This window comes from Vigna unguiculata, chromosome 11 (genome assembly GCF_037176805.1).
Source record: "Vigna unguiculata cultivar grain cowpea cultivar isolate G323 ecotype 2 chromosome 11, ASM3717680v1, whole genome shotgun sequence".
Taxonomy (NCBI): domain Eukaryota; kingdom Viridiplantae; phylum Streptophyta; class Magnoliopsida; order Fabales; family Fabaceae; genus Vigna; species Vigna unguiculata.
Window position 1 is genome coordinate 28,288,156 of NC_140802.1, and position 15,878 is coordinate 28,304,033.

At 30.9% G+C, this 15,878-nt stretch overlaps 1 protein-coding gene across 1 annotated transcript; it reads right to left on the reverse strand.

The window, feature by feature from the left end:
- Positions 1-371: 371 nt before the first annotated feature.
- On the reverse strand, positions 372-3,527 carry LOC114168897 (putative galacturonosyltransferase 12). Its single transcript, XM_028053868.2, has 6 exons — positions 3,044-3,527; positions 2,395-2,450; positions 2,133-2,288; positions 1,429-2,019; positions 1,042-1,344; positions 372-924 (listed from the first exon to the last, which is right to left on the reverse strand). The coding sequence occupies exons 1-6, from the start codon at positions 3,252-3,254 to the stop codon at positions 640-642; spliced, it is 1,602 nt and encodes a 533-aa protein (XP_027909669.2). The 5' UTR covers positions 3,255-3,527; the 3' UTR covers positions 372-639.
- Between the last annotated feature and the right edge of the window lie 12,351 nt (positions 3,528-15,878).

Sequence of the window (15,878 nt, forward strand, 5' to 3'; positions counted from 1 at the left end):
TATGAAGTGTGATTACTAGTTAGGGTTCTGGGGTACCTTAGGTCAGATTTTGGGTTGGGCCAACCCCATTTAGGCCCACAAGATTGGACAACCTCTAAACTAAAATCAGCAGAAAAGATTGGACCTTACATTATTGAGTTAAAATAATTATATACATTTTTTTCTAAATTCATTTTTAAAGTTTAGTCAAAATGTACAAAGTTTTAAGATAAGGACAATTCTAATTTTATATTTAAGCATGGAGATTAAGAACACCGTTAATTTTGTATATAAAGTAACCGTTTCAAAAGATTTTCAGTGGTCTTTTCCTTGTCTCTTCCAAAACTTTTATTTCTTCATTTTGCATCTTAATCCATTAAGTTGGATGTTCGTTTTCCAAAGAACTGCATTTTCTTATATATATGATCTACAAATACTCATACTTACATTGCGGATTGAAGAGAAAAAGAATTTCAACTGAATAGTTAAAAAGGAAAATTGAAACAAAAGGGTGCATCAACATGTCTTGCCACTTCTTTGTGGTGGTGGTGGATGGGCAAATGCTTTGAAGAAGTCCTCTCATTTCCATCTTCTTCTATATGCAAATACCCTTCATTCCACTCATCAAAAAAACCCATTTTTTTTTTCTCATGATCAAAGTTACAATGCCTTGATATGGCAGCTCTTTATGAAGTAATCTGAGAAATCAATGTATTTAGTCCACAGTGGCCTTAGATGGGGAAAAGCTATATCTAGCCATGGCTTTGCCCTGCCATTGAAATGGATAACACCAGCACCCTCAGCATCACTAAAACTTGTACTTTCCTGATAACCCAATCCCAGCATGTGCCAGAAAGGATCAATAGTGTGGACATGACCATGGAATGCTATTAATCCAGGTGGTAATGTCCCTAGCTGCCACAAACTGAGATCTGATTTTATATTCTGCATAATAAAACATAACACAGATTATGTGTTATTATACTATGTTTATCCAAAATGGGGACTGAAATTTAGTTTTAAACATATCCAAAGTAATTAATTATGTACATATTTATGTACCTGCTCAACCCAGTAATGGTATGTAGAGCTTATATTGGTCTTTCTCCAAGCATCAAGGTCGAAAATGTTCATGCCATAAGCCCAAGCACATTCATTGGGATCAAAATTTTGGGATATTAAAGGGTGTGAAAAGTTCAAATAGCTTTTCAACCTCTTTGACATAACATACTTATCTTCTCCACTGCATGTTTCTACTGCTCCATTCACTTTTCCATTCATGTCAATGTCCCAAAGAGGAGAAAGATCAGTTTGTACCACAATGTCATCATCAAGGAAGACCACCTTGCTAAGACTTGAGAAAAGCTGCATTGAAAAATGTATTATGGCAGTAAGCATCATCACAGAAAAAAGGTAAACATTTTCTTCATGATTCCATCACTCTTGTACCTCTGGAAGATGTATGCGAATGTGATTCATTACTGAGTTATACTTAGGGCTAAGTGCTTGCAGCTTTGCTGCAATTGCTCTAGGCTTCTCAGTGGTATTTGCAACAATAGCTGATGATCCTCCTCTGAACTTTGATCTCACATTTTGATCTTTTTCCATTGCTTCCAGCACAGGCACCTTTCCCTTTGAAAACCAATCGAAGTGGTGCAGTGCCTTGACCTCGATTATGGCAGGTGATAAAGGGTGCAAGGAGAACCAAGCCTGCATGGGATAGTAAGTTTTTCTGTCTGTAATTATGTGCAGAACAACCTTCTGAGGTCTCAAACTGTTGCGAACAAGTGATGTTGCAACCACAGACGCAGCGAGCACATTGTCGGAGGCAAGTACAAAGTGAAAGTAGTCGTTGTCAACAAGAGCAGGGACAAGTTCTGCAGAGGGTAGCTGAAGGCGTGCACCTGCATTGTTTGTGTGCTCATTGGCTAGCTTCAAGCCAAGGCAATGAAGCTGTTTTGGTATGCTGCTTGATGCTACATGACGGTATAGGTACTCTTGGACTTTGGCTTCTCTGGTTCTTTGTTGCATAAGGGTCACCTAAGAAAATGTTCAGATTTTAAGTGGGAACTTCAACTTTAAAAAAAGTTGTTACTTTTGTTTTAGATTAGTCTTCTAAATTGCTCTAGTTTGAAAGAGTGGGAAAATGGTACCATTTCTCTTAGTTTAATTGCAAATGTCTTGGCATCATATCCACCTTCCTTTGTTTGGACCATGAACTCTTCCAAAGTCTGAGGTATATCAGTCTTTTGCTCTAATTCATCTTTTCCAAGGGGTTGATCTAATATTCTGTATATTACTTCTGGGACCTATCACAAACAAGTCTCAGTTTCAGCTACCAATAGATAATTCTGGTCAATTATTACCATGTAGATTCACATGACAAATATAATTAGTATGAGTTAGGAACATTACATTTGATTCAAGACTTCTTCCCAAAATCTTTGGCCTCAATTTTTTTCCCAGGCAACCTGCAACGTTAATCAAAAGGTCATCAACATGCACAAATAAAATACCTGGTGGAATTTATAATTTCTAGACTTCAAAGAGTCGTGCACTTGTTTCAAATTCAAAATGTTACAGAATGTATCATTATCTTTAGAATTTGATATTTGCCAATTGTTGAATTCATACCAGGTTTTGTAACATAGCATCAAAAGAAAATGCAATAGCAGGACATAAGTTTACCCAACAGTAACCAATGATGAATCTTACCACATTAATACAGTGCCAAATACATATTACAAAAATTCCAGTTCAGCAAAGGAAAAATGAATATAGATAAGTAGCCAAAATTCAAGTCCTTCAATTTATAAAAGTGCCGTTAATCAATAATCATTAAACTTTGAATTCAGCCATAAATATAGCCATTCATAAATCATGAAAAGTTCATGTATGCAGTGATATACTGAAAAATGAAGCCTCATTCACGGAGTCACATCTTTATGTTTCTGTTCATGCATGTGTGAGTTTTGTAAGCTAGTGATTGTGACATTAATTCTGTGTTGTGTTGTATGTGAGTGTGTGTGAAAGAGAGGGAGAGAGAGAGAGGTTGATAATGTACCTATGGAAGAACACTTGTTTTCTCCATCAATGTTATCCACTGCTGTGAGAACAAACACAAACCTAAGAAGGAATGTGAAGAACAAGAGTGAATAGATGAGCATCCGATAAGATAGCCTCCTTGATGCAACCTTCACTTTGATAAATTCCTTCAACCCTTTTCCCGGAAACACAGTGACATGCCTCAAACTTGGTGATATCTGCAGCAACATTTTTTTCCAAAACACAACAAGGCAAGGCAACACCAAAAAGTGGAAACACACCAACACCACCCAGAGTCCCTTCTCTTCAACCAGTAGTTTTAGTTGTTTTCATTTGACAAAATTCACCATCTGATCAATGACAGTGCTGAAAAAACTTAAAGATCCCACGTCAGGTTATTCTGCAAAAAGGAAGGTTTTTGATGCTGCCCAACGTTGCTATCTTCACCTAACCTTGCTTAGCATTTGGGACAGGCAGCATGACAATGAGGGTGTTTGAGGCTTTTAATATTGTTGTGGAGGGCTATGAGAGGAGGGGGTTGTTAAGGAGAAAGAGACATAAGACTGAGAAGGACCATGTTGTTTGTTTCAAGTTTTAGTCTATTGACTTGGTTCTCAAGAAGGCACGTTAAGGCAAAAAGGGTAGAAAAATGAATGCAAAAGAAAAAAAATATTAAAAAAAACAAACACTTTGGCGTGTTCTTGGCTTTGCCTCCACACGAAGTTCTTCTGTTTGTTATGCAGAGTTTGGAGTTTGGAGATTATGACAGAACGGAACTTCTACATGGAAAATGACTTCCTCTCTTTCTCTCTCTAGTGTGTGGGGTTCAGGATGTGGTTGTTGGAGTAAAACTTCAGAAAACATTAATTCCATTCCATGGAAGAACAATGAATTTTCAAAAGGGTGGCTCATTCTCATTGGCTCTGGAATGTTGATTTCTTGCTGAATCTGATAAACTTTTATTACTGACCTTGTTTACTTCTGCAGTCATTTCTTTTTCTTCTAACAGTTCTTCATATAAATGATCATTTAATATTTAACTAAAGTAATAATGTATTCATAACTTTTTATTAAACATACAAGAAAAAATGATTATTTATCCCTTTTGTTTATCATAAAGTTACAATAGAAAAAAAAGAAAGAGTTTACTATATACAGATGAAAGTTGCTGGTATCCTCATAATACTGTCAGAAATGCCGCTGTTTTGGTATTATCCATGGTTACGTCAATCTCCAGTGACAGAAAGTTATCAGTATGGTTTTCAGTTACTTAGATTAAAATATTTGTCTAACTAGTTAAACTTGTCTTCATTCAATTCAAAATTTTGTCAAACTAAACTGATTAAATTTAAATTTGACTGAAATATATAAGATGATATTTTAAGATAAGAAAATGATCTTTTAATAATTAAATTTTGATAATTTTTTCCTATAATATAAAATAATAATTTTTTATTTTTTTATATTTTAAAATTATTTAAAAGATATTATTTTAAGTTATAAAAAAGTTTTTAAAATTTAATTATCAAAATATCATTTTTCAACATAAAATTAAAATTTAAGACACATTTTACCATTAACAAACTTCATGGTAAATAAAATAATATCATTATAAATGTTTTATAAGACTGTAGAATTCTAAATCAGATTAGGACAGCCCAAAATATAACCTGAATTTATCTTAATTTTACATCAAATCTAATTTAAAACTTAAATTAATCACAGTTCAAGTTGGATCTATGAACAAATATTTAAAAAAAAAAAATTATTTTACAAATAAAAAACAATTATAGGGGAAGTATTAGGAATGATGTCATAGTGATAATATTGGGGGTAGGTAAAACAAGCCACCATTGATAGATATCCTCTGTTCTTGGTTGTATGTGTGACCCATGGTGGATATCAGAGACTAAATAATCCAAAATTAAGAGAAAGTACATTATTAGACACATACACAATTATAAATAGAAAAATTCTATAATATATGTGATTCAAATTCAATATTTCAAGAATAGATTTTTAATTTATTTAAATTTTAATCAGTTATTTGAAGATAGTGTTTTTAATAATTCTTTTTATTTGTTTCATTCTTTATATATTTAACTTTTACAATTATTATAAATTTAGTTAGAATTTATTTAAGTTTTGCATATTTTTGTTAATATATTTATAATTATTATATCTATATTTTAATAATATCTAAATTTTAATCGTCACTTTATTTTAATATTAAAAATGTTGCTAATTGTAGTGTACTTATTAATCAAAAAAAGAACCGCTAATGACTAAAAAAATAATTATTGATAAGTATTTTTTTTAAAGCTATTAAGTACTAAAAAGTTGATAAATTATTCAAATTAACAAACTAATTTTAACTTATAAAGAAATGTATTTTTCCTCTTATGACTTTTTTTTTTCTGGAAATACTAATAAAAGAACTTATCCAAACAAATTTATTGTTACACTTCCTAGACACTTGGAAACTAAATAAATATTTGTTATTTCAAACATTGCCGTAACTTTAAAAGTTTAAGAACTAAATTAATTATTTATAAAAAAATAAATCCATTTGTTACTCGCTAAAAGAAATACAATTAATAATGATGAAGTCATCAATAACACTCAATTTTTTTATCAAAATTATCGATGTCCCAATTGTAGCTAATTTTTGTATTTTTAGAAATGTGCACAACGTTTGCAATTTTTACCAACGGTCGTATTGTGATGGATAAAACTGTTGATAATACTTTTTTTTTCTTTATGAAAGTAAAACTATTGTAAGATACTGTCAAAAAGAAAAACACAATTTTGTAATAAAATTTTTTAGTGTATTTATGTGGATGTGTACTGTTTCACATCTTTTCTTAGGATAAAAGGAAAGAGTTAGAAAGTTTACCAAAAGATTAAATGCTACATAATTGGAAGTGGGTTGGTGGTGATTTGGGACTTCGACTAATATGTTTAAATTAAATTACAATATTGGAGTAGACGATTAATTTACTTATTTAGTTAAATAAAGAATTATACTATATATAGCATTAGTAAGAAAATTTTATAAACCCAATAAAGAAAAATAAGCATTCAATATTTTAAGAATATCTCCTATGATAAATTTGTCTAAAAATAAACAAGTAATAATATAACATTAACTTATTCAAATTTGAGAATATCTATAAAATTCTCAAATAGTTAGTAATAATAAGATTTTATTTTTGGTAACATGTGTTAGATTGAAACTTCATCATTAAAAAAATTACGATTAATAGTTTAATTAAAAATTTTTTTACTTAAAAATCACTACAAAATATTAGATTAGCTATACGTGGTACTCAAATTTTACATATAGGATGAGAAAGAAGCAATGAACTAGCACATGTTTAATGCAATCTCTTTACCTACCTCTTCTATGAGATTCAACTACTAATGTTGAACAAAATTGAAAAATGATTGACATGTTATTCGCACACATTTTCATGTTCAATAAACAATCCAAGATTAGTACTTATCCTACATAGACATCACACCTTATGTAGAACTAAAAAATTAAACAACTATTTTATATAATATATAAAAGAAGTGGTTAAGTTGGATTTATAATTCCTCACTATTAATTTTAGTTTGATTTTCCAAGTCTAAAAAAAAGGTATAGATTAATCCTTTCTTTTAATTTATCATACTAACAGTTTTAATCGTGTTTGCATTCATATGATAGATTGTCAATTAAAGAATAGGTAATTAACATATTGAATTCAAATTCAAATTGTTTAAGAATTATTTGAGTTTGAATCTTAATATAAAAACAATTAATCAAATTTTAATTACTTACATATAAAATGAACCAGAGCAGGATTACACGAAAATCTCAGAAAGCATAGATAAAAATTATGATACATTAACTTTCAATACCATTAAAAATTTGTAATTATTTATGAAATTTTAACAACGAAAATAAACTCGTCGATAAAATCAAATTTACCAATAAATTTATTAATAGATTTTAAAATTTTAATTGTTGACAAAAATATTTACTGATAAACTCTGTCAATAAATTTTATTAGTAAAATAATATCATACTCCTTGTTTTGGATTTTGATCAATTTGTGTAAAATCTATTAGTAAAATTTGTTAGTAATTATAATGTCATAAAATTCATCGATAAATAATAATTCTTACTGTTGACATTTTTTTTGTCATTAAATCTATTAGTAAAAAGGGTAGCATTTTTTTTGCAAAGTCTGATGAGATTTTTTTTTTTTTTATAAATTAAGTGGTGATGGATGAGAAGAAGAGAAGGAGGAGGAGGAAAAGTTGGTGACAAAGGCGCGATGACAACACTAATAGTGTAGTAGTAGAGGCCATGACAACACTGACGACCAGAGGTGGAGGATGAGGAAGAAAAAGAGGAAGAGGAGGTGAATGTGGAATAGGACGAGAGGAGGTAGAAATAAGAGGTGAGACAATAATTGTAGAGGAGGACGGGGTGAGGAGGAGACGAGGAAAAGGAAAAGAGGAAGAAGAAAAAAAAACAATGGAAATGGAAGAAGAAGAAGAGGCGGAAGAAAAAGACTCAATCGTGATATTTACTAACAACAAAAATCTTTCAATAATTATTGACGAATATTTATTGACGGATATTTATAATGAATTTGGGTAGTCAATAATTAATTATGTATATTTATTGATGGATTTTGACCGCCAATAATTACCCATATATTTTGTATCTATCAATAAAATTTATAGATGAACATTTCACCATTAAATTTTTTGTTATCAATAATTCGTCAATAAATTTGAATGATTGATCATTTTTTGTATTACCAACAAATTTTTTTCGTCAATAATTAATGATTTTTTTGTAGTGATATATTTTCAAATTCATTAAATATAATGCAATAAATTGAAAAAAAAATGTTAATTTAGTATAAGACAATCATGAAACTTTTCAAAGTTAAGATACCAAATAAAAATAAGAAATAAAAACTAAGAAGATAGCAAGCAAAAGGGTAAGTTAGAGTAAAAAGAAATTTTGAACATGTTATAGCAAGTAGATAAATAAAGCAGATTTAAACAGGCAAAACAGTAGGCATTCAATCATGTGATAGCAAACAAACAGAACTATATGACTCAATTATCCGGATACATATAATAAGATCAGATTCACTGGATGTCTGCAATTGTGGTGGCCTCTACTACTCTGCAGAGCCATTGCCTATGAGTTTCACCCTACCACGCACAAGGTTAGCCATTTAGGGCCATTATCCTGCCAAAGACTAGGGTCTCCTGCTACTCTCACCACTAGAATCAGTTTGCTCTACGTGATACTAATTGATTCTTTAGAGTGTCAAGATGCAACCTTACTTGAATCCTTATCTAATTATATACACTACAACACCACCATGAAATCTCACCAAGAGATTCATGGAATTACATTTATCTCATACCACATTTATGTTTCTCACACCAGAACCACAATTTTATCTCAAGCATTATAATTTCATGTCAATGCTCAACCAACCAATCAATCCATGATTCATTCCATATCCAGTACAACAAAGTCCCAACCTAATTTAATCTCATAAACCATACATGACATCATACTTCATGCCCTTAAGGTAAATCACTCAATCATGCAACCAAACAACCAAAACATAAAAGAGAATAGCGTTAGAGCACGTCCCTACACTAGTCTCGCTTAAGCTATAAGCCCTCGCTCAAGCAAAAAGGGCCCCTCGCTCAAGCTAAAAGCTCTCACCCCGGCAAGAGTTCGAGTAATGGAACATTGAAGTGTTTGTGATTCCTCGCTTAAGCGAGACCTTTTCGCCTGAGCGAGATAACTCGTCGCTCAAAACGAAAGCTCGTCACCTACGAGTTCGAGCAAAAACCAGGGGGAGCTTCTTCTATTCTCGCTTAGTCGAGTCATGCTCGCTTGGGCGAAAACATAAATTCTCTCCACTGTTCACGCATGCAACAAATAAACATTCGAAGCCAAACAACGTTTTAACATTTTCTAGGCAACCACAGCAGCAAACCAACCATATAAACATGAAACAAAACCAAAACAAGCAGAATATTGAAAAAAATCATGCAAACCCTAACTTCCCTTACCTTTGAGTCAACTAAGCTTAAGAGAAGGAAACACGTAGTGGGAGGAGCACCACTACCAGGAATCTTAAAGAGCTTAAATATAAACATGGGGGACAAAAATTAGACCAAGATAGGGATTAAGGTAGAACTAGAGCTTAGGAGCTGAAAATGGAAAGGAATAGAGGTTGAAAGGTTACTTACTTGGAGAAAGCTTTTGACTAGCTTGGACGGGAAACTTGCTCAAGCCCTAGTAGAGCTCTATTGGAGAAAAAAAAGAGAGGGTAAGTGAGCTGTCTTAGGAGTGGGAGGCATAATGGAAAGTGAAAAGGCAGTGATAAGTGCCAAAAATGAGTAACTTTCATATGAAATGTTGGCACTTCTGTTTGTAATTTGTGTTTATATCATGATAGATTATCCCTAAATCTAGAAAAGAATGAGCTTCAATCACATGCTTCCAAGTTTTTGTTGAAAAGAAGTCACTTGATCCCTGGTTTGTGTAAATTTTAGGTAAAATAGAGTAGAGAGAGGAAAGAACTTAAAAGGAGCAAAGGAGAAAGCAAGAAACAGAGAAAATAGGGAAGAAATGCTGTCAAGGTCGCTCAAACCAAAACAAGCTCGCTCAAGCTAAAGTAACTGCCGTCATTCTTGCCTAAGCGAGATCTTTGCTTCAACACTTCTCGCCCAAGCGAGAGGCTTTCTTTCGCTTGAAGTATTCTGTCTCGCTCAAACGAGACTTAGGTATCTTGAGCTAGACCTTCGTGGAGTATAAATACTCCGTGAATCGGAAAGTGAAAGCAGCTGGGAATTTGGAGAAAAATACAGACCTGTAGAGCTGCAACCACGAGCAAACACAATTCATATTTTCTTCTTCTTCTTCTTTAGTTCTTAGGATTTGATAGCTACCATGAGTGGCTAATCTTCCTCTTTAGGATTGAATGTAATCTACTCGAACTTGGATGTAATCTGATGATATTTATATATAGCATTTCTGCTTTTACTCAATATCGGTATTATTGTTCTATTCTTAATGCTTGATTCTACTTGATCAATAGATGTTTTGATTTTGATTTTTAGATTTGACTAGAAAGTATTTCTGAAAATCTGATTTGAACAATGATACTTGATATACTGTGATGCTAGGAATAGATCTCAATATATCAATTGTTTTTAACACTCGACCGTAATGCTGGATAGTTTGCAGAATATGTGAGGAATCAATATTCAGGGAACTAATCTTATGAATTTTATACGCGAGGGATCAGTATAAATGATTTTTGAGTGTGCATCGATATTGGTATTTTTAGATGTTATGTATTATATTCATCCAGATTACAGACAAGGGAGATAAATGAAATTCAATCCCAGTTTTTCTTACCAATCTTTTATCTAATTTTATGCTTTTACTGTATTATGTTTATACAAATTAGTTTAACTACCAATGACATATCAAATTAAAATTTCTGTATATATAAGCTGATCGAGATAATTATTTATTTTAACTGAATCTATTCCTTCGTGGGTTCAACACTCCTACTTCAAATCATTATACTACAGTTGACTTTTGGTACGCTTGCCAAGAGTCCAACATGCAACTAGGTGGTTTTAGGGAACAAGGGGGGCTGGCTATTGTTTAGCAAGGCCAGACCCAACGTTTTTAAGAGAGAAAAGTGGGTCTCACGAATTATGTTGTACTAAAATCTAATAGAATTATAGTCAGTTTTAAATCATATTATAAAAATCTATTAAAAGCCTTAATTAAAATGTGGGTTGAATTCAAATGCTGGACCATTTCATTAATTTATGAATATGAAAGAAACCCTAGCAGCTACTTATTCTCCAAACCTATTTTGTTGTCGCTATTGTCCCTTCCTCAAGCGCTCTCGTTAAGCTTGCGGCCATGTTCACATTCAAACCAAAATTTTCATGTCTACAGCCATGCCTTTGTTACTTAAATGAAGTCGTTGTCAACAACGTTCGCTGATACGGGAAGTCCCTCCGTCTCCCCCAACATTGCATCTCACCTCTGCCACTACGCCTCGATCGTGCGATCAGGACTACCGTTGATTGGTTGTGCCCTCACTGCCTTCCCTTGTGCGAGGGTTGTTTCTTGGTTTCTCTTCTAGGCACGCCGTTGGGTTCCTTGCTATTTCAAGATCTGTGTTTTTTCTACAGGTGAGTGGTGTTGAGTGACTTTCTTTGGGAAACTATGGTGGCTATGTGTTGACAACAACAAGGTGCATGTGAGTTGTGGGATAGAGGTTTGCACTTTCATGGTGGTGCGTGTTCTCTAGAAACCCTCATGTCATGGTTGTAGATGTGGTTGTCTGATACTCCTATGAAATGGATGAATGGCCTTGGGTGGAACTAGTTGACTAGTGTTGGGTGGAGATGATTCCTTATATATAATTTTTTTTTTAATTTTTCTTGATTTAGAGGTTGCTGCTAGAATCAACGAAATCTGAAAATGGTTAAAACTGGATTATTTTGTATTGGGTGGTACCAGTTGAATTGTTTAGGTGGAGATGATTTTTTCTACATATATTTTTTATTTTTTGGAATGGTGAAATCTAAAATTGGTGAAATGGGGATTATTTTGTAATTCAGTATGAATGAATAAATTTTATGTTTATGTGTTATCTAATATTTTTTAGTATTCTTGCCCTATTAAATATTACGTAGTTAGTTTTGGTATGAAGAATGAGAATAAACAATTTTGATATGAAAAAATGGGAATGAACGAAGGAGATGTACTACGGATTTTGGGATGAAAAATGGGATAGACGGTGTTTTCGTCGGTAATTACAGACGAAATTTACTGATAGATTTTCTTTTTGTAATTATCGTCGAAATATTTTTTCCGTCGATAAATTTTACCGATGACACTTTTACCAATAAATTTTTGATCATCGGTAATTTTAATTTATTGATAGATTTTGAACATTATTAACGAATTTCAACCGTTGATAATATTAATTTTTCTTGTAGTAAAGTTACTAATTACTCAACTTAAATTTAGAGTGAAGATCCTCTTAACGTTTGAAAGGAAAGAATGCAAGTAAATTTGTGAGGCTTTTTCTCCATTATTATTAACTGCATTCTCGTAAAAATATCATCTTTATCTCACCATGTTACTATTGTTGTTATTATCATCAATGTTGTTACCACTATTATTGTTATTATCATCAATGTTGTTACCACTATTGTTGTACTATCAATATATGTTCTAAAATGGAAGTTATCATATATGTCCAAAATTTATTTCATATATTTCAGAAAGTGTGTTTTGGAAATTTTATTTAAAAAATTTTGTTATGAAAATTTTATTTCAAAACATTTGTTCTACAAATTATGTTTCAAAAATTCTATAGGATTTTGTCCTTAAAGTAAATTATATATTTATTTCGTTACTACTTGAAAGTTATGTAAAATATTTTTCCTGACAAACGAAACATGAATATAGTTTATCATGAAACTACATTTGTTATATAAAAAACATTCCGCATAGAGTATTTGTTGATAATGATATTTTAAAATGATTATTATTTAAGGATGAAATAGTTATATAATTTAATTTAAAGATGAAACACAACTTTTTAAAATAAATTGAAGAGGAGAAGCATTCAACTCTTTTAAATTGAGAGAGTACATTTAGAAATTGTGAGGCACGAAGAAAAAGTGAATTGTGAAGGTGTTAAAAGATGAATCAAACACGGTATATATAAACAAAACTTATAAAGTTATATGAAAATTATGTTTTTTTATAATGACTATCATTTCACACCATCTTCATGGCCATGTAATAAATTAACCGGATTTTAATAACCCTAGAATATTAATTGTTGATTAGGTGGACACATGATATTAAAAAAATGTTGCTTGATTATCATTTGATGTGCTATATTTTAATGTGTTGATGTGCTAACTGAACTGAAAAACATGGATTGCTACCACTAAAAGAAAATTGCAATGACACAAAGCAAATCTACTTTATGAGATTCAGCTTCTTCTTACACTTCTTGCTATTTTTCTCGTATCAATATTATAAAAGTTTAGCCGAAACAAAAGTTACATATTAACGTTGAACTCTCATGCTTGACATTTGACATGCAGTAGGACAAAAGCATACATGTTTGTAAATCAAAATTGATAGCCTAACAGTCATATATATATATATATATATATATATATATATATATATATATATATATATATATATATATATATATATATATATATATATATATATATATACAATTATATTTTAATCTTAATTATTTAAAAATTAATACTAATTAGTATTTTATCGTTCTACTTCTCAGAAAACGAAAATGTCTCATCTCTTTAAGCAAATTTCATTGACATAAAATAAAATAAAAATAAAATCTTAATTTCCATGAGAGAAAAAATTGGGACTTTCATTGTTACGAGCCAACCTTTGAAGTCTTTAAAGACACTCCTGGTATTTGATAGTGCCAATATGTGCTAAATTGAATTTGCATCCAAGAAATGGTACATAAGGTAAAATGTCCAAAACATAGAAGTTCTTAGACTAGTTTGACCTTGAAAACCACCATTTCTAGAAACATGCATTATTATGAGTTCTTTCAAATGCTTTATACACACGTCTATTACTCCTACTAAAATGAGAAAAAAAAAAAGTAGAAAACATATTTTGTGGTATGGTTTTAAATAGGGGTGTTCAAAGTTTTTCTTAAAATAGAAATAGCGAAGCTTAATTAAGTATGTTCTTTTAGACACTAATTCTATTAATGGCTTCATATTCATCATACAAGTAATATGATTTGATTGATAAGGCAAGGAAGAAATTAAAAGGATGAAATTTTACCAAACATTCTCTCATTACTTGATCCCAAAAGACTCAAACACTTGAATGTTAATAAAGCTCAATAGTATCCTACATTAATTCTTCATCTGTTATTGCTGCATTTTTTTATCTTCCATTGTTGCACTTATCAGTGCCATATTGAACGTGGGTCTCATTGTTTGCAATATTTCCCATTCATTTTCTTCACTAATTTGAGTGAGTGTTTTGGCTTGGAATTGTATACATGAAAAAAGTTGTAATTCTCTGCTCATTTAATAGTTCAATGCTTAAAAATAAGAATCATTATTAAAGCTCATTTTCTAAACTGCCAAGACTATTATTCTAGATACTATATAAGAGAAAGCTTAATTATTCACAAAATATTTTCCACATATTTATGTTCATTATTAATTATAAATATATAAAAATATTTCATAAATAATTTACAAATCTGTGGAAGATTTTATGAAATATGATTTTTTTTATGGGAATAAATATCTATGGGAAAAAAGAATAAATATTATAAGTAACTAGCGTAGGTGTTGCCGCGTGTACGTATTTTTTAAATATGCATGATACTATATTAGTAGGTGATGATAATGTAATGTTATTAAGTTAATATATAAAATAAAGTTATTTATTAAAAATAAAGTAAAATATATTAAAAAAATGAGAGAATAAATGTTGATAAGTAGATAAGAAGAGAAAGAAGCAGAAATAGATCATTTTATATATAAAAAAACTTGTAAAAGTAATAGTTAATTTTAAAAAATTTAATAAATAATTATATTTTAAAGGATAAAATTAATATTTTAAAATGTGGATACAAAAGAAAGAATCCTCTTTATATATTATTATAGATATATAATTATTTTAAACCAATTTGATACGAAGCCTGAGTATATGAGTAAAATTAGGTCTAGATCATATGTTCTCACAAAATAGTCTTTCAAACTTTCACTGTTCTGAATCCTCGTGTTCTCGTCGTTTATATTAATCTCTCACATTGTCAAATTCATCATTCCTTGACTCTCCAAGCTCACCACCACCACCCACGGTTGTCACAATCCATGTTCACCACCTAACTCTCTTCAACCACCACCCCAAAGCTTCTTAACACATCATTCTATAATCGTTCTCATGTCATTTTTGTGAATCTTTGTCTCCGTTCATAATGTACCTTTTGTGAGAATAATGAAACTTTGTTTCCATAAGTAATATTTTGCTTTTCATTTCATTTTATTTTAGAAGTTAGGGTTTAGGCTTATTATGGTTTGTGGTTCACCATTTTGGCCCAGTCTCGTATCGTGGTCGAGCATTATATATAGTTCATACTCTATTATGAATATTGAAGTCCTATACATTTTTATTTAATAATGTTAGAATAAAGTTTAAACCGATTTTTCTTAATCTTGATTTAGTACATTTACAATAAAGTATATAAATCATGATCGTGTTTTGTCTAATAGACACAAGCTTTCTAAAATAACAATCTTGTAATACATAAGTGCTTTGTCTGACAAACACAATAACATCTTTTGATCTTTGCTTTGTCGGATAAATAAAGTTTTTACCAAACTATCACAGCATTAAGCTAACGTTGTACAATTCAACATATCTTTATATGCTTATTTTATTATGTTGTAAAGAATGTTTTCATACCACATCTATAAAGAGGATCTCATAAAATTCATGTCTACATCAAGAATTTCTTGAAGAATGTGTTAAAGGTTTTTTTCACCAACAACCATCCAAACACATTTTTGTCCAAACACATCTTTGTATGAACTCTAGAAGGACTGTGCACCTTATTTAGTCCAATGCTTTACTCCAATTTGGGAGCTCTTTGACCTTGGCATGATAGGTCAAACCAACGGTCAAAATGCTACTTGAAGTGAATATAAACATTTAATGATGGAAAACACTTAATGCATACATACACTTA

Excerpts from the sequence above, each read along its gene's own strand:
- LOC114168897 (XM_028053868.2), bottom strand. The coding sequence starts at position 3,254 with ATGTTGCTGCAGATATCACCAAGTTTGAGGCATGTCACTGTGTTTCCG. Across the intron at positions 2,451-3,043 it reads AAACAAGTGTTCTTCCATAG|GTTGCCTGGGAAAAAAATTG; the intron begins GTACATTATCAA and ends TTAACGTTGCAG. Across the intron at positions 2,020-2,132 it reads CAATTAAACTAAGAGAAATG|GTGACCCTTATGCAACAAAG; the intron begins GTACCATTTTCC and ends ACATTTTCTTAG.